We start from the raw sequence: 15,024 nt of genomic DNA, 5'->3' as shown, positions 1-15,024 counted from the left end.
TATGCATTGGTAACCTGAAGAGCTTTGCATATGATGACCTGGTTCCTGGTCGCAGCGACTGAACAACAAAACATTCTCGCGAACCACGGTATAAGTGCCAAAAGTACACACGCATGAGGGGTAGCTCAGCCCGCCCCTCCATTCTAGATTTCTACCTTCAACCAGGATGCCAGTCTCACCTACCAGAAAAAAGCGACATAGACCCCTCCGTCCCGCCCCCCTGGATGCCAAATCGCCGCCGCTGCAAAGCCAAGCTTATCCATGAATCATGCCACCACCACCACCACACGCAGAATCCAAATTAACCCCGAACCCCCCCATCCCTGATCCTTCGCGCCAACCACATTTCACCCGTAAGTTACCTAAGCCAGGGGTAAACAACTCTCGGAACAAAATATACCCACGGTGCCACTTTGCTCAGGTAAAATACCTAGGTTATGCACGTACCACTCAGCGGCCTAGGGAGAAGTAGGTCGTGTCGTGTGTCCCGAGCATAATCTGACGCACAGAGTCCACTCCGCGCGATAAAGCACACATGACACGTGAGACCTGAGATGAGACTAGGCGTGCGCCGCCGCGGAAAGGACCCTTGATAGCGGTAAGCGGTAATTGCAGATGAAATCATTTGGGCGGAGTGTGTGCGCTGTGCGGCGGGCGGTAGGGGAATTGTGCTTGGGTTGTTTCCTTTTGAAGGGGCGTGGGTTTTCGTGAGTTTGTAGACTTTCCCATCGTTACTCTTTTACAAATCTTTCGGTGTCTTCTTTTGTGATTTACGCTGTCGAGCATCTGGGTTATTGCTTATCGTTGTTCTTTGTTTCGTGGGGCTTGCGCGTAGGTCGTCGTTTCTTGTTGCGTGGGTTTTGCGATGCTTGGTTCCTCTTCCGCGCCTGCATCGTCGTCGACCGGTGCCTCGTATTCGTCCTCGCTATCGATAACGTCGTTTTTTCAGTATGGATTCCTCGCTGCGCTAGCGTATATACTCGCGGGCGCGCCTTTGTCCTCGTTGCTTACTTCGAATGTGGGTGGCGATGCGGTATCGTCCAACAGCGTTGGTGCGAGAGGTGGGGGTGATGTAAAAGCCAATCTAGAGAATTTGGTGATTCCGGAGCGGAATCTGAGTTGCGCGGCGCATACATACAAGGGTGTTTACGTGCTGAGTCGGGAGCCGTTGGTGGTGTATATTGAGGGGTTTGTTGGTGAGGAGGAGGGGAAGGAGGTTGTTGCTTTGAGGTACGTCTGTTCTTGGTCGCTACATCTTCGAGATATCCCACGATATAAGAAGGGACTCTGGTTCCTATGGGACATGCCTCGAAATAGTGATGCTGCATACTTATGGATGAAGCGAACACAACTAACAGTACAACCGCAGCAACCCCCACTTCACCCCCTCAACAGTATGGACCTCCGGCACCGAATCCTTCAAACCCGCGATCCGCAACTCAGAGAAAGCACCCTTACCCCGCAGTCAAACCGTCAAATGCATCGAAGAGCGCGCCCGCGTGTTCCAAGGCTGGCGGCCTTACACTTTCATCGAGAAACTCTGGAGCCAGAGATATGGCGTAGGAGGTCACTACACATATCACTACGACTGGAGCACTGCGACCAAGAAGAGCGGGCGCGTGAGTTCCTTCATGGTGTATCTTGAAGCAAATTGTACGGGCGGAGGCACGCATTTCCCGCGCTTGGAAAGACCTGAGGATAAGAGTTGGTGTCGATTTATCGAGTGTGGTGAAGATGGGGCCGCGACTGTCTCCGCGGATGGTGTTCGGCAAGAGGGAGGGCCCAAGGAGGATCTTAGCAAAGGCATCATTTTCAAGCCGATTGCTGGGAACGCGGTGTTTTGGGAGAATATGCGGAGCGATGGGACTGGATATGCGGAGAGTTGGCATGCGGGGTTGCCAGTTACAAAGGGCGTCAAAATTGGGCTCAATATCTGGAGTTGGTTGGCTGAGGGGTATGTGCCTGCGGATGGAGACGCTTGAAGACTATTACGAGTCAGCCGCGCGACCATAGCATTCAATCTTCACGACACCTGCAACGATATCCTACTTCTCCATCAATATCCATCAGCATGACAGTTATACTGTGGGAGGTTTCCGACACCGATATCGCGCGAGGCTGTGAAATCGAGTCTCTAGCTTTCACAGACAACCCTCTCGGTTCCATCCTCAACCCAGGCTCGTTTCCTCTGGGAGCATCGCAACAAAGAATACAGCAGATTGTCAACATGAGGAATAACGACTCCTCTGTTCATTTGATCCAGGCTTTCGACGAAGACACTGCTCAAATGGTAGCATGGGCGAAATGGCACGTCTTCGAAACCACCTAGGCAGCACTCGCTTCATTTTAGCCTTTGCGCCTTAGTCCTGGAATGAATGCGGAAGCCTGCAAGAATTTCTTTGGGGGAATGGCAGAGCGGAGGAAAGCGATCATGGGAGAGAAGCGGTGTCTCTGTAGGTTTGCGCAATATATGTGTCGCAACGTAAACTCACACCGTCTCCATGTTAATAAATCTCAGACCTTCAATTGCTATATACATATCCAGAGTTGCAAGGCAGAGGTGCAGGGAGTCTCCTCATAGACTGAGGAAAGCAGCGTGCCAAAGATCTTGGTCTTTCGATCTATCTGGCGTCCACTCCCGTTGGCCATCGCTGTTACCAGAAACACGGTTTCGAAGACGTCGAGATCTACAGACTGGATCTCACCAGCTTTAATGGGCCCGTTCATGAACAGCCGCTGATGGTGTGGGAACCGTCAGGGTTGTGAGCAAGACAACATACTATCCGTCGCTAGATCCATGTGTTATACCTCCTGGTCCGTTTGTTTCGAGGTCGCAAAGCTCAGCGCATGTTGTTACACATATCTACACGACAAAAGTTTGATCTATCGAGTACGGTCGCAGTGTTACCTTTAGATCGAAGAAACGCTAATGCTACGACGAAAAGATGTCATGATGTACCGAAAAAACGATTAAATAGTAAGGTAGATAGAATGCACATATAAAATAAGCCATTAGGTCCCGAATCGCGCTTATCGTCAAACCTCCGAAGCTACTCACAACTTCCACAGCCTCAACAACCTAGAAGATGAGTTACTGTCACGGGTGAGAAGAATGCCAAGTATGACTCATCCTTTGGTCCTCCACCAAATGTCAATGAGCGTTAGTCCAACGGCATATTACCCTTGTAAACATGGCCGTGAAGACACACCGTTCGATATGTGTTGACTTGTAACAGTCGGCGTCAACCCACTTGGCGCATTCTAACTTGCCTACCACGGAGCCACTTTCCGCGTCCGCGTAGTCCTTGACTGACTTGTAGTCGCACGTGTCGCCGAAGACGCCCGTGATGCCTTTCATCTCGTTGAACATCTTGGGTGTCGATGCGTCATCGTCCTCCCAGGCTGTAGCTGAACGACACACATCGACGTCTTCGTAGGAGGCCAGTCCTAAACGACCGAACCGGCCGACGGTGCCGGCGCTGGCACCCAAGTCATAGGTGAGGATGTCGTAATAGGGGTGGTATCCGTTATGAACTGGCGGCTTTGATGGTTCGGGTTCTGGTTTGGGTGTCGGCTCCGGCTTCGGGGGTGGAGCTGGAGGTGCGATGTCTTGGTTGTACTCTGGATCGATGCGCCAAGCCAGGCAATTGTTCTCCAAGACACCTCCTTGCTTGTCTGCTATGGTGTTTTGGTCGCAACCATCAATGATTCGAAGGAGCTGCTTGTTGCATTCTCCCTCATCAACGCGCCATTGACAGTTGCTCTTGAGCTCCAGCCGAACCAACATGTTGAGGCCAGCCTTGTGTTGCTCGTCCCAGCCAAAGTTCAGTTCCAAAGCTTGGAAGTCATTGCTCTTGTACAAAAACTCGTTGTACTGTGTGCAAAACTCTTTGGCACCGAAGACCATATTGTCTCTCGAAGCGGCTTGACCACTGTCATAGCAGGTCAAGTCATTCTGGGTCATATCGGGTGACTGAACGGGGGGTGGCCGGTCGTCTCCACCTCCATTCTCTCCTCCGCCGCCGCTACCACCATCTCCACCGGGGTCGCTTGGATCCTGATCGCCGGGAAGGTTGATAGGTATGCAGGTTTCCCCAGTCTCTTGCTCCTCAACTTCTTCTTCGCTTGGATCTTCACCGCCACCAACATCACATTGCAAACCGTTGCAATCATTACCTGCAGGCGTACAGTTCTTGCCAGAGCATGTCCTGCACTTCGGCTTGCTACACGTCATGCAGTCTTTGCCTTGGCAAGAAACACAAGATGCACCCTTGCAACCCGCACAGTTAGCACCAATACAGATGTTGCAAGCGGGACCACGACAGCTGAAGCAGTCTAAACCGTCACAGCCAACGCAATCCAAACCAATGCAAATGTTGCACAGTAGGCCGAGTTTGCATCCTCCGCCGCCTCCTCCGCCGCCACCACCACCACCGCCGCCGCCACCGGAATCGCAGTCATCGCCTTTGCAGTCATCATCTTCGTTCTCATCGTCATCGTTACTACCACCCCCAATCTCGTCTTCCGTGATATACGGTGGGCACAGCATCGCCATCGAGATGAACGGGCACGGTGTAGAGAAGGGCGATGTTGTTGGTGATGGCGGCAAACCAGAAACGAACGTGATGCTAGGTATAGCAGACGTCACCCTGCTTGGAAAGGGACTCGGTGTTCCGGTAGCACTCGTGATAATGGTTCTTCCGGCAGGGTCGATCAACGTAAAGCTTGGCCATACTGGTGTCGTGTATAATGTTACTCCTGTAGTGATGGTCGCGGGTAGATTAGACGTCGCCGTACTTCCCCCTCCTCCACTGCCGCCGCCAACTACAATAGTCGAAATCCAGATAACGGACACTGTCAGGGGAGGGCGGGTGACAGTGGTGGTGAATCCTGAACTCGTGACCGTAACGAGTGGGTAGCGTGTCCTTGTCGTGAACTTTGTATACGGTGGCAAGACTACTGTGCAAGGAAAATCGCATGTGACCGTTGGCTTGTCGCTATCCCAAATCTTCGGGTCGATCCAAACCAGATCAGTGCGGTTGTTGCCAGAGCCGCTGCCGCCATTGGCACCGCCACTACCACCAACACTTGCATCGAAATCGATTGACCAAATCATCGTACCACCAAGACACATGGAGTTTGCGAAATCCTCTCTCATGGCGATGGTTTCTTCGTCGTCGAAGCCTACCCAGCTATCACCCCCGTAAGTCATGTACTTCACCATTGCTGTCTTGTTGAGGTATGGGGTGTAGCCGTGCTCTTTGATCATGTCTCTGATCTCCCGGTTTGACAAGACACCTTCGAAAGCTGTACATTTACCAGCGGCTCCAGGTCCCGTGAACTTGCATTGATTCATGGTGCCACAGGCAGGGTCGGCGAGTTTGTATGTGCGACCGTAATAAGCGAGCCCGATGTTGATCTTTGACGGATCAACACCATCGAACCAAAGCGGCTTGAGATTGTTGTATAGCTCCGTGATGTCAGTGTGAGGACGCACAATGGAGCCTAAGCGCAGAGTCAGCATGGTAAGGCATCGTCGGAGTAATTTAGGCCACCTACCAAGGGCTTTCACATCCGTATCCCATGGGCCGTGCAGGTCATATGCCATAAACCCCATGAAGTCGACGTAAGGTTGCATGGCTTTCGGTTTAAAGCCACGAAGATACCAATAGTCAGGGGCAAGTGTGAGGGACAAGCCAAAGCGAGATCCGAATGCAGCTCGCATCTCTTTGACCAACAGCACCAGGTTGTCGGCGTCGCCAGGTCGGCCACCGCGCTTCTCGTCGACAGGGTATTCCCAGTCCAGATCCGCTCCCTGAAACCCATATTTCTGCATAAAGGCTATCAGCGACGTGATGAAGCGAGCACGATTCGCTGATTTTGAAACCATGTCGCTCCATGCCATGTGATATGGGCCAGGATCTGAGAAGGACCAACCGCCTATGGCACACCAGGTTTGCAGCGTGTTTGAAGCCAAGCTTGTGAATTCGGTATATTGTTCGACATCGGCCGGGTTCATAGGTGTCATCTCAAAGGTGCTAGGGTCGAAGAAGACGAAAGAGTAGAAGAGGTGTGTGAGTCCTTTGGTGTTGATCTGTGACGGACTGATTCGATCGCACTGTCGTTCGCGCACATTCCATCCTTGATAGTAACCGATGTGTCGACCCGAGGAAGCTGAAGTTCCAGTGCAAGATGGGGATGGGTAGATTGTGCACGACCCAAATCCCTTTTGGCATGGAGTTACGCCAAATTGCGGTTCAGGGTCGTAACAATGCACATTCTCAGTACCGCACCAGCCATAGTAACTGCAGCAAAGATCAAGAGCACATGGTGTGTTTCCATCTGCGGAGTCTATGCCACACATAGCTTTAGCGTCGCAGTTGGATTGGCACCCAGCGCCGCAGTGAGCTTCCTTGAAGCCGCACTTCCCATCAGCGCTGCAGCAACTATCATCCTTGCAAGGCGATCCAGGTCCACATTGAACAGGTCCATCGCGTTTTTGGAGGGGTGTGAAAGGAGTCGTTCCGTTCTGTATAGTATTGTCGTCAGTATCGGCATGAGAACGAAATTTGTGGAACGTTCGGTGTTTTCCATTTGCGTGTGACCAACTCTGACGACGAGCTTTTACATCGCGCTTTTGAAGTCGCGCAATCGTGGAGTTACTTGCTAGATTACCGCTTGGTATAGTGCTAAAGTTGCTGTTTGCGACAGAAGCACCGCTTTCTATATTGGCCAAGATGTACGCTGTTCCAAGATCGAGAATGTCTAGCGGACGGGAGGAATGAAGACTGAAACTACCTCTCCCACGGCTAGAGTTGTCGTATATCGAATCCAGGAAAGAAGAGTTCTGCGACCAATCGGAATCGTTGGCAACGATGTTGGCGGCCCCAAACCCGAACTCGCCACCCGATGCAGCGTAGTTTGTGGCAGCGATCTTGGTCTCTGACCAGGAGCCATTGAGAAGAATGTCTACACCTGGCCAATCTTGTATGTCCTTCCGGGTCAAGCTGGACATGTATCGTAGGTGTTCAGTCGTATTCATGTTATCCGTGCCATCACCAGTTCGCCTGCTGACCTTGGTATTCCACTTTGTCGCATAATTGTCCCCCATCTTGACTGCAAACAAAGAGAGAATGTCAGTCCACGTTCAGATGAAAATTGACTTGAATCTGAGTGACTTACACCCGGCGGGCGGATCGTTAACACCGCTTGAGTCATCCAAATTTACAGCGATGAGCATAGCATAATTGGGCTGTTCAGTTGTCGGTATCTTCAACTCTTCCAATGCAAGACTGTGGAGCTTGCCCTGAAGAACACCGTGAGTTATTCCCTGCCAATCTTCGGCCATGTATTAGTAAAACGGTCTCATCCAGAGGTGCTAGCGACAAGACATATTGTGGATGGAGGAGAGAGGCTATGCTGTAGACATCATCTACTCACTTTGCTCAGACTTGATGCTTTCATGGCGTGGGACGGGTGCACCACCTGAACAACCCTTGTTCATTGACATGGGCGCGCAGAATGTGTTACCTCTGCTGCCGTCACCTTCAGGGAGGATATTCATGCCTGGAGTGCCAATGCCGCCCTCTACGAAACTGTATTAGTGAAGAATGTCAGTCACAGCGCAAGTAGCTCAAGGATCGGTTGACGTGATGGAGGCTGACCTTCTCGGTGGCCATTCTTCGCATGTGTATCGTCGTCCGCTTCGTCTTATGAGCCTAATGAAATTAGATCTTGGTAAGCCAACAGGTTTTTCACACGTCCATGTGAGTAAAGAACGTCGTACCTGTTACGAGCTGGATCTCCTATCGGTTTGCTAATGTCGATCTGGTATGAAGCTTCAAGCTCCCACTCATTCAGAGGGTTGATAGTTTCCACTGCGGTGGTCCAGTGGTCTGGCATGATAGCTGGCTGTATCACTGCTCCGTTCCTTTTCTGAGGGCACTCATTCTTCTTCTTGAAGTTTTTGCACATCTTGTCACCCCTTTTTTCGGTCACTTCGGAGTTCAAGTCATAGCCGTAGATCTGTGAAGACCCGGCTCCATACTGGGCTAGCGTCCGATCCTTGCCGCGATCTGTCTCTAGCCATTCCTTCGCATTTTTACAGATAGCTTTCATGTAGTAGCAGTTGTAAGTTAAAACAACAATTGTCTTAGGCCTAAGAACGCGTCTGAGAGGATCACCTTTCTCTCGACGCCAGTGAGCTACGGAACAAGTGTCATTAGCTTTGTGTAGCGTGATTGGGTCACGCCAACCAGTAGACTTACGTGTCTCTTCTCCATTGTAGAGCTTCATTTGGTACTCTTGGATGAACTGACCCCAAGCGAGGTTGTAGATGGACAAGCCGAAAAGTATCAGACATAGCTTGCGCTGAACAAAATTTACGAATGATGAAGCCATGTCTTCGTCGATGACTGATCGGAATGCTGTAAGTTGAGGAACCTAGAAGGGAGTAAGTGAGATTGATCTTAGGACCTCATTTCTCGTGTCAGACCCCCTAGTAGTGTTCGATCTCGGTATAGTACAGTTGACCAGGTCTTCGCACAGGGTCAATGCACATGCAGTATTGCGGAACAGGTAGTTGCATATTGCACGCGGGCAACATGCCGTTCTCGGCTGCGGACCGGACCTCCCGCACCGGCAGAATATCTCTTTCCTGGAATTGGTACGATCCTGTTGATAGCCTCTGATCACTCCAGATTTGTCGTTCTCCGTCAGACAACTTCAAGCGACTCGTGAGAGCGCGCCCGAACGGTCGGCCCGGCAATCCGAGAATCACACCTCTATACTTTGATCGCCACGAAGATGTTCCAATACATTAAGAAAGTGAGCAATGCACAGCCTCAATGCGACCTAGGCATGGGTCTTTGCTCCTGACGGTTGCTTGTGGGAACGCCGATACTGTTAACCGCGCAGCGATAGCCGTCGTACATTAATCCGGTCCGTGAGTCTGCGCTACAACACTCAAAGCGGATTGAATGGATAATCTCGAGATTATTTGCGTCGTAGTCATATCGCGGAAACCTTTCATCCGGATAGGCGCCCTTGGCGAAGGATCTCATTCTGCCGAGGCCGGGATGCAGGAAGCGACCTCGTCTGCACACTCACAACTCTCTTCTCTGTTTCCTGTGAACCCCTCTCACAAGACCGTAAAACTTTCACTTCGTTGGTCATCCGATCGGTTATCATGGCCCCGTCCAGCACATCGAATGAAATCCGCATTGAGCCAGGAGCTGAGGTTCTAGCAGACGTGAGCATGAATAATTCGCATCCAGTCTCGCAGCATGATAATCTCGGAAAGAGAAAACCGTTCGTACGGGTAGAATCCTTGGATCGTCTCAAATGGAATGTACTCGCTTCACCATCGACAATCGAGGCCGTCGACTTTGATGAGTCGGGTGAGGTGTGCTGGCGACCCCTGTTGTTGGACCCAAAGCATCCTCTAGCCGATGAAGCTGTAACCAAACTACCCATTCCTCGAATGGGTGTCAAGCTGGTTATGATTGAGTATTGGAAAAGTCTGGGCATGATGGATGAGGCCCCGCCGCCTCTGGTCATCGACAATACTGACGGACGAACCATCACCATTGAACAATTCGTTCTCAGAGTCTCCGAGTACGCCTACAGCCTACGAGAAATGCTGTGCGAAATCGAGGATCGGGAACCATCGTCACAGGAGAGTGCTGAGATCTACTACTACTCGACTGGTGCACCAAAACTTCAAGAGCCTGGAAATCTGTATGTATTCCCTCTGAACTTCAAGACCAATGAATCGAGCTCGGTTCACGAGATAGAGGCACAATGGGTGCGAAGGGAATGGTTATTTGTCGAGAACTATGGGGGTTAAAGCCGAAGAGGTGTTCTACATCTGCCCTGTAAGATGCACCTAGCATGCCAAGTACTCTATACGTGCTAATCTCCGTGTCTACATAGCGGGTTCTACAACCTTGCAACCGAGATTGAACCCTGCATTAGGCGCTTGCGTGCATGTCGAGTGTGCACGGTAATCTAGGTATTAGATACTCTCAGCCCCTTGTACATCAGATTAAATCTCAGAGCATCAAGTCTGTCATACCTTTCGCAAAACTCGGCATGACTGTATTCGGATATGTCTTCCTCTTCGCAGCGTTGTTGCTTCCTCGAGCAGCCGCTGAAGTGCGATGTCGCTTCAACACCACCGCCCCAACACCCGTGACCTACTACACATGTACTGAGCTTGCGCTCAAATACGGAATCACGATTGAGCACTTTTTCATGCTCAATCCCCTCCTCGATCCAGATTGCTCCAGCATCCAATCTGGCAACCGGTACTGTGTAGCAGGAAACGTGGTACCGGTATCTACCGATGGATCTTGCAAGCCGGAAGATTACTTCACCTGTCTAGGCTACTCTGGCGGTCAATGCTGCAATTCGGAGACCTGGAAGTGCGGCCAAACGAAGTACGTGAAGCGTTATGCCGGGCTGTCGAGGCTCTAGCTAGAGCATTAGCTGACCACTAGATGCACTTAGGGAAGATTGTCGTGCAGGCACATGCGCTACGGGATTGTGCTCCGTCAAGAACCCCAGCGACTACTCGCTCGATGGCACATGCGGCTCTGCGACTGGCAACAAAATCTGCGGTGGGAAATGGGGCGACTGCTGTGGTACGAACAGCAAATGCGGAACAGGTCAGGGATATTGCGGGCTGGGCAATTGCTTGTACGGTGAATGTGTCTTGGAAATTCCCACAGCATTCCCAACCCTTTCACCCTCACCTTCGCCGTCTTCGGTTCCAGTCGGGAACACATCTCCGGGTAAGAGAAGCGCATCTCCTGGCAAAAATTGCCCCTAACCCAGGTCATAATCTGACGAGCCTTACAGATGGAACTTGCGGCGGTGCCAACGGCTTCAAATGTAGTGGCTCTGCATTCGGAGATTGTTGTAGCATGTCCGGATTCTGTGGAAACACCGACGCACACTGCAAGGGCGGCTGCCAGTCATCCTTTGGAAACTGCACAGCGGGTAACGACAACATATCTCTGGACGGCTCGTGTGGAGGCACAAAAGGCTACATATGTAGCGGAAGTGGCTTCGGCGATTGTTGCTCTTCAGGTGGATGGTGTGGAAGTTCTACAAGTCATTGTACCGCTGGTTGTCAGGCCAAGTTTGGAACTTGCGCCGGTGGCTCTGATCTTTCGCTGGATGGAACTTGTGGAGGCGCAAAAGGTTACAAGTGTACGGGCAGTGGGTTCGGGGACTGCTGCAGTGCTGCTGGATATTGCGGTGGTTCGTCTAGCCATTGCGCTGGTGGCTGCCAAGCTGAATTCGGTACATGTTCTGGCGGCCCGAATCTTTCATCCGATGGCACCTGTGGAGGCTCGAAAGGGTACAAGTGTGCTGGCAGTGGGTTTGGGGACTGTTGCAGTGCTGCTGGCTACTGTGGTAGTTCATCGAGCCATTGCGCTGGTGGATGTCAAAGCACGTTTGGCACATGTTCTGGTGGAGCGAACCCGAATGCGTCTCCCGACGGGTCATGCGGTGGATCGAAGAAGTATACGTGTGCTGGAACATCTTTCGGCACGTGTTGTTCCGCTGGTGGCTACTGCGGCAGTACAGTCAACCATTGCGCCCAAGGATGGTACGTAGACCCTATGTCACACGTTGTTCGCTCAGGAAAGTTGCTAACGCGATGCGTCTCATGAGTCAAAGGTCTTTCTCCAGCTCGTGCCTCACGAGCAACATTCCCAGCTTGGATGGCGCGTGCGGTTCGACTAAAGGCGGCTTTACTTGCTCGGGTGGTCCATTCAATGGGCAATGCTGTGGATCCACTGGATTTTGTGGACAGACTGATGCGCATTGCAAGACTGGCTGGTAAGCGGCATCATTCATAACCCTATGCACAAGTGCTGATAATGTTTAGTCAAAAGAACTATGGTACCTGCAAGTAGGACAACCTTCTGGACATCGATAGCTTCCAGTCCTCGCGTAACTCGTCTTTGATCGTTATCTCATCATGTAATATAGCTGTTCGAGTCCTATTGAGACTGTGTGGCGAACCTTGTCATGGAGTGGTATGTGGTGTTAGGTTGGAAGATGGGTGGACCGTGGGGGCGAGCGACACCTGGGCAAGCTTGCAAACCCACAAGACGCTAGCGCGGCGGGGCCCGCAAGCAAATGTGGGTCAATTACTAAGGCTATGCCCAACCAATGTAGCCATGCCTGGCTCTACCACTTTGGCCGTGTACTTTGAGGGTTTGATTTTCGATAGCGACTATTACCAACCATGTCTATATCGACGTAAAACATCTTCGCCTTTGACAATTTCTCGTATGAACGCGAGGGGAGAAGAGGCTTACCGTCCCTCCCGGCGGCGGACCGCACCTTCCAGAGCGAAGGATTGAGCCTAAGTGGCGTTCCATGAATATACGATAATGCCATTCAAAAGGTGTCAGCGGGACTCAAGCCTGCGTCTTGCACTGGGTGAGCCAACCCTACGCGGGTGAAGTGAACTTTCGGCAGACCAATGAAAAAGCCTCGGGTCGGTTATCATTGCGTAGCTACTCAGTGCGATTAGAAGTTGGTATAGCATGCTTGGTGCCTGTTCAGTATGCGCGAGCGACCTGAATTGGCATATGCGGTAATTTTGGTTAGTTTGGAGGCCATGTTTTGCCGGTTATGATTGTGGTTGCAGTCGCATCGTAAACGGAGGCCGTGATATTCACAGCCCAGCTGCAGATGCCAACAAAAGTGCGCATATCACCCAATGAAGCCGGGCAAGTACGTGCCCTTGGCGCTCGTTCACATTTTTGCCGAGGCTGGATTCCAAAACACGATCTCGTTCGCGCTCTGACAGCTCCACGGTCTCCGGCACGCCTCTCTCCTCAACCACCCTTACCTAGGTATTTACAAACCGCGCGATTCACCGCCCATCATGGTCTATCCAGGCCCTTCAAATCCGGTTCACATACCGCCAGGGTCGATAGATTTTGCCGAAGCAAGTAGGAACTTTCGCCTCATTCCTCAAGAGGTGCCTCGTGAGGAGGAGAGCCTCTTACACACGAGTGCTCTAGACCGCCTACGATGGAACCTACTCGCCCCACCGTCTACCGTCCAGATCATCCATTCTGATGAAGATCGCGAGCCAATGTGGCGATTGATGTTGGTAGACCTAAAGCACCCTCTAGCTGACGAGGCGGTTACCGAAGTACCACGTTCACGAATGTGTGTAGCATTCGACATGGTCGAAGCTTGGGAGTGCTGGGAGAGGTACGATGACAATCCATCCCCACCGCCTCTGCTCATCGAGAACTCCGATGGGAAAGCCATCACTATCGAGCAGTTCATCGTCAAGGTCTCCCAATACGCTCAAAGCTTGCGGGAGACGATTTTCGAATGCGAAGGTCGCGCTCTGTCGGGGTCCGAGGGCGCGTGTCTTTGGTTCGATGCGGCATTCGGACCGAAACGGAAGGATGCCGAAGATCCAGATATCTTGTTCCTCGTCGGATTCACGTCCAATATCTGGTTCTCAGGCAGCCAGATTGAAGCGGACCATGTTCAGAAGGAGAAGAAATTTATCGAATCGCTTAAAGTAGAGCGGGCTTAACGCTCCATACGTAGCACAAATGGCTGCAAAGTAGCGAAACGGCCTTCCGCGATTGTTGCTCTTCCGGCGGATGGTGTGCAAGATCCAAGAGCCATTGTACCGCAGAGTGTCAGATTGCGTCCCACACTCCATCCGGTTGACCAATATGACGAATAGTCACTATCGAAGCGGAATGACCCGTTTTGCTATTGGAATGGCAAGGTGGATGTGCTGAGAGAATTGGTCGGCCAGATTCAGATCGGCGTTTGGAAGACACTGGGGCTGGTGCGAAGACAGATCTTCAATCGTTAGACAGTCGGTATGCGTTTTCAGAGTACTAGGTATGCGTTGGGAACGCTTTAGCAGTAAACAGTGTGGATAGATCAGATTGAGCGTGACGTGAAAAAATAGTACGATACTCACCGCAAAGATAAACACACCGCAAAGATGTACTCACCGGAAACATGTCCAGGTAGCCTTCGCTTACAGTCCTTTTCCCAACGACGCGCGCGACCGAACAATCGTCGGAAGATAGCATCCGTTTGGTGGCGTCCAGTGAGCGAGCGTAGAGCTTTGCTTCTTTTAAACGGAGAACAGAGTGCGCCTTGGATTTTGTTCCCATATTTATTGAAGTCCCGAAATAGTGCATTTTGTTAGAGGAGTGTCATATATGTGCCCAGACATATTTCATTCACTAGTCACCCTTGTGTTTAACATCTCAATATGGGAATCTGCGGCCCCACGAATTTCCCATGTCTGATCGACAACCAGAGATAGCCGAAAGTCAATTAGCCAGTCGTGCAGGGGTAGAGGCTAATCTAGAAGGAGCAAGTCTACATCAAATGGTTCTGGTAGACAATGCCATCTATTGTAGATTTAATTGCGATGCTCGTCAATAGCTCCCAGACATGTTCAAAGCTCAATAGCACGTCGTGCCAGAGCCGTACAAAGTTCATCTGCCAATCGTGAAACCATGCGCTTGTACTGAATGACTTTTGCTTCTTACAGGCGGTCGGGGAGGCGCCAAGGCGGTGGGGTTGCTGTCGGTGAGGCTGGTCGACGAGGCTGTCGTTTCGCTGAGTCCCTCCCGTGCCACTCGGGAAACTTCAAAGATTGCTTCTTTCGGGCGGTCGATGAGATTGACGCTGCTTACCTAGGTAGGTAGGTACGTCCACGGGTGGTGTACCCAGGTGGAAAGGCGATTCCTCATCGAGCTTAGCGTAGAAGTCGAGTGGCATGCGGGAGGCGGCAACAACGGCTGCACCCCACCGTGACACCTACCCCCACCACACCACCCCAGGGTAGATCCGTTACTTACAGCAGCGACTAACACAGACAGCTCCAGAATGCAGCAGATTGACCGCTCTCTGGTTGCGGATTATCACCATATCCGCTGTAGTTCTTTTCCCTGATGAGGCTAGAGGGGCCAGTGCACCCTTAGGAGAATCAGGTACCGAATGTGC

The 15,024-nt window shown here is 51.6% G+C and overlaps 3 protein-coding genes across 3 annotated transcripts; 2 read left to right on the top strand and 1 right to left on the bottom strand.

Annotated features, from left to right (window-relative positions):
• Window positions 1–3,054: 3,054 nt before the first annotated feature.
• Window positions 3,055–8,587, bottom strand: J4E86_010517 (uncharacterized protein; the record flags this gene model as incomplete). The annotated part of the gene is made up of 9 exons (XM_051451015.1): window positions 3,055–3,094; window positions 3,210–4,124; window positions 4,383–6,104; window positions 6,744–7,116; window positions 7,183–7,338; window positions 7,441–7,595; window positions 7,787–8,204; window positions 8,268–8,442; window positions 8,546–8,587. 9 exons carry the CDS (start codon window positions 8,585–8,587, stop codon window positions 3,055–3,057), a joined length of 3,996 nt encoding a protein of 1,331 aa, XP_051297912.1.
• A 600-nt stretch (window positions 8,588–9,187) lies between these two features.
• Window positions 9,188–9,847, top strand: J4E86_010516 (uncharacterized protein; the record flags this gene model as incomplete). The annotated part of the gene is made up of 1 exon (XM_051451014.1): window positions 9,188–9,847. The coding sequence occupies one exon, from the start codon at window positions 9,188–9,190 to the stop codon at window positions 9,845–9,847; it is 660 nt and encodes a 219-aa protein (XP_051297911.1).
• Window positions 9,848–12,910: 3,063 nt separating this feature from the next.
• Window positions 12,911–13,582, top strand: J4E86_010515 (uncharacterized protein; the record flags this gene model as incomplete). Its single annotated transcript, XM_051451013.1, has 1 exon — window positions 12,911–13,582. The coding sequence occupies one exon, from the start codon at window positions 12,911–12,913 to the stop codon at window positions 13,580–13,582; it is 672 nt and encodes a 223-aa protein (XP_051297910.1).
• Between the last annotated feature and the right edge of the window lie 1,442 nt (window positions 13,583–15,024).

The sequence above is a fragment of the Alternaria arbusti genome (assembly GCF_024043155.1).
Source record: "Alternaria arbusti strain BMP 1465 chromosome Unknown scaffold_22, whole genome shotgun sequence".
Lineage (NCBI taxonomy): Eukaryota > Fungi > Ascomycota > Dothideomycetes > Pleosporales > Pleosporaceae > Alternaria > Alternaria arbusti.
The sequence above is the reverse complement of the archived record's forward strand: the minus strand, read 5'-3'. Positions and strand labels throughout refer to the sequence as shown.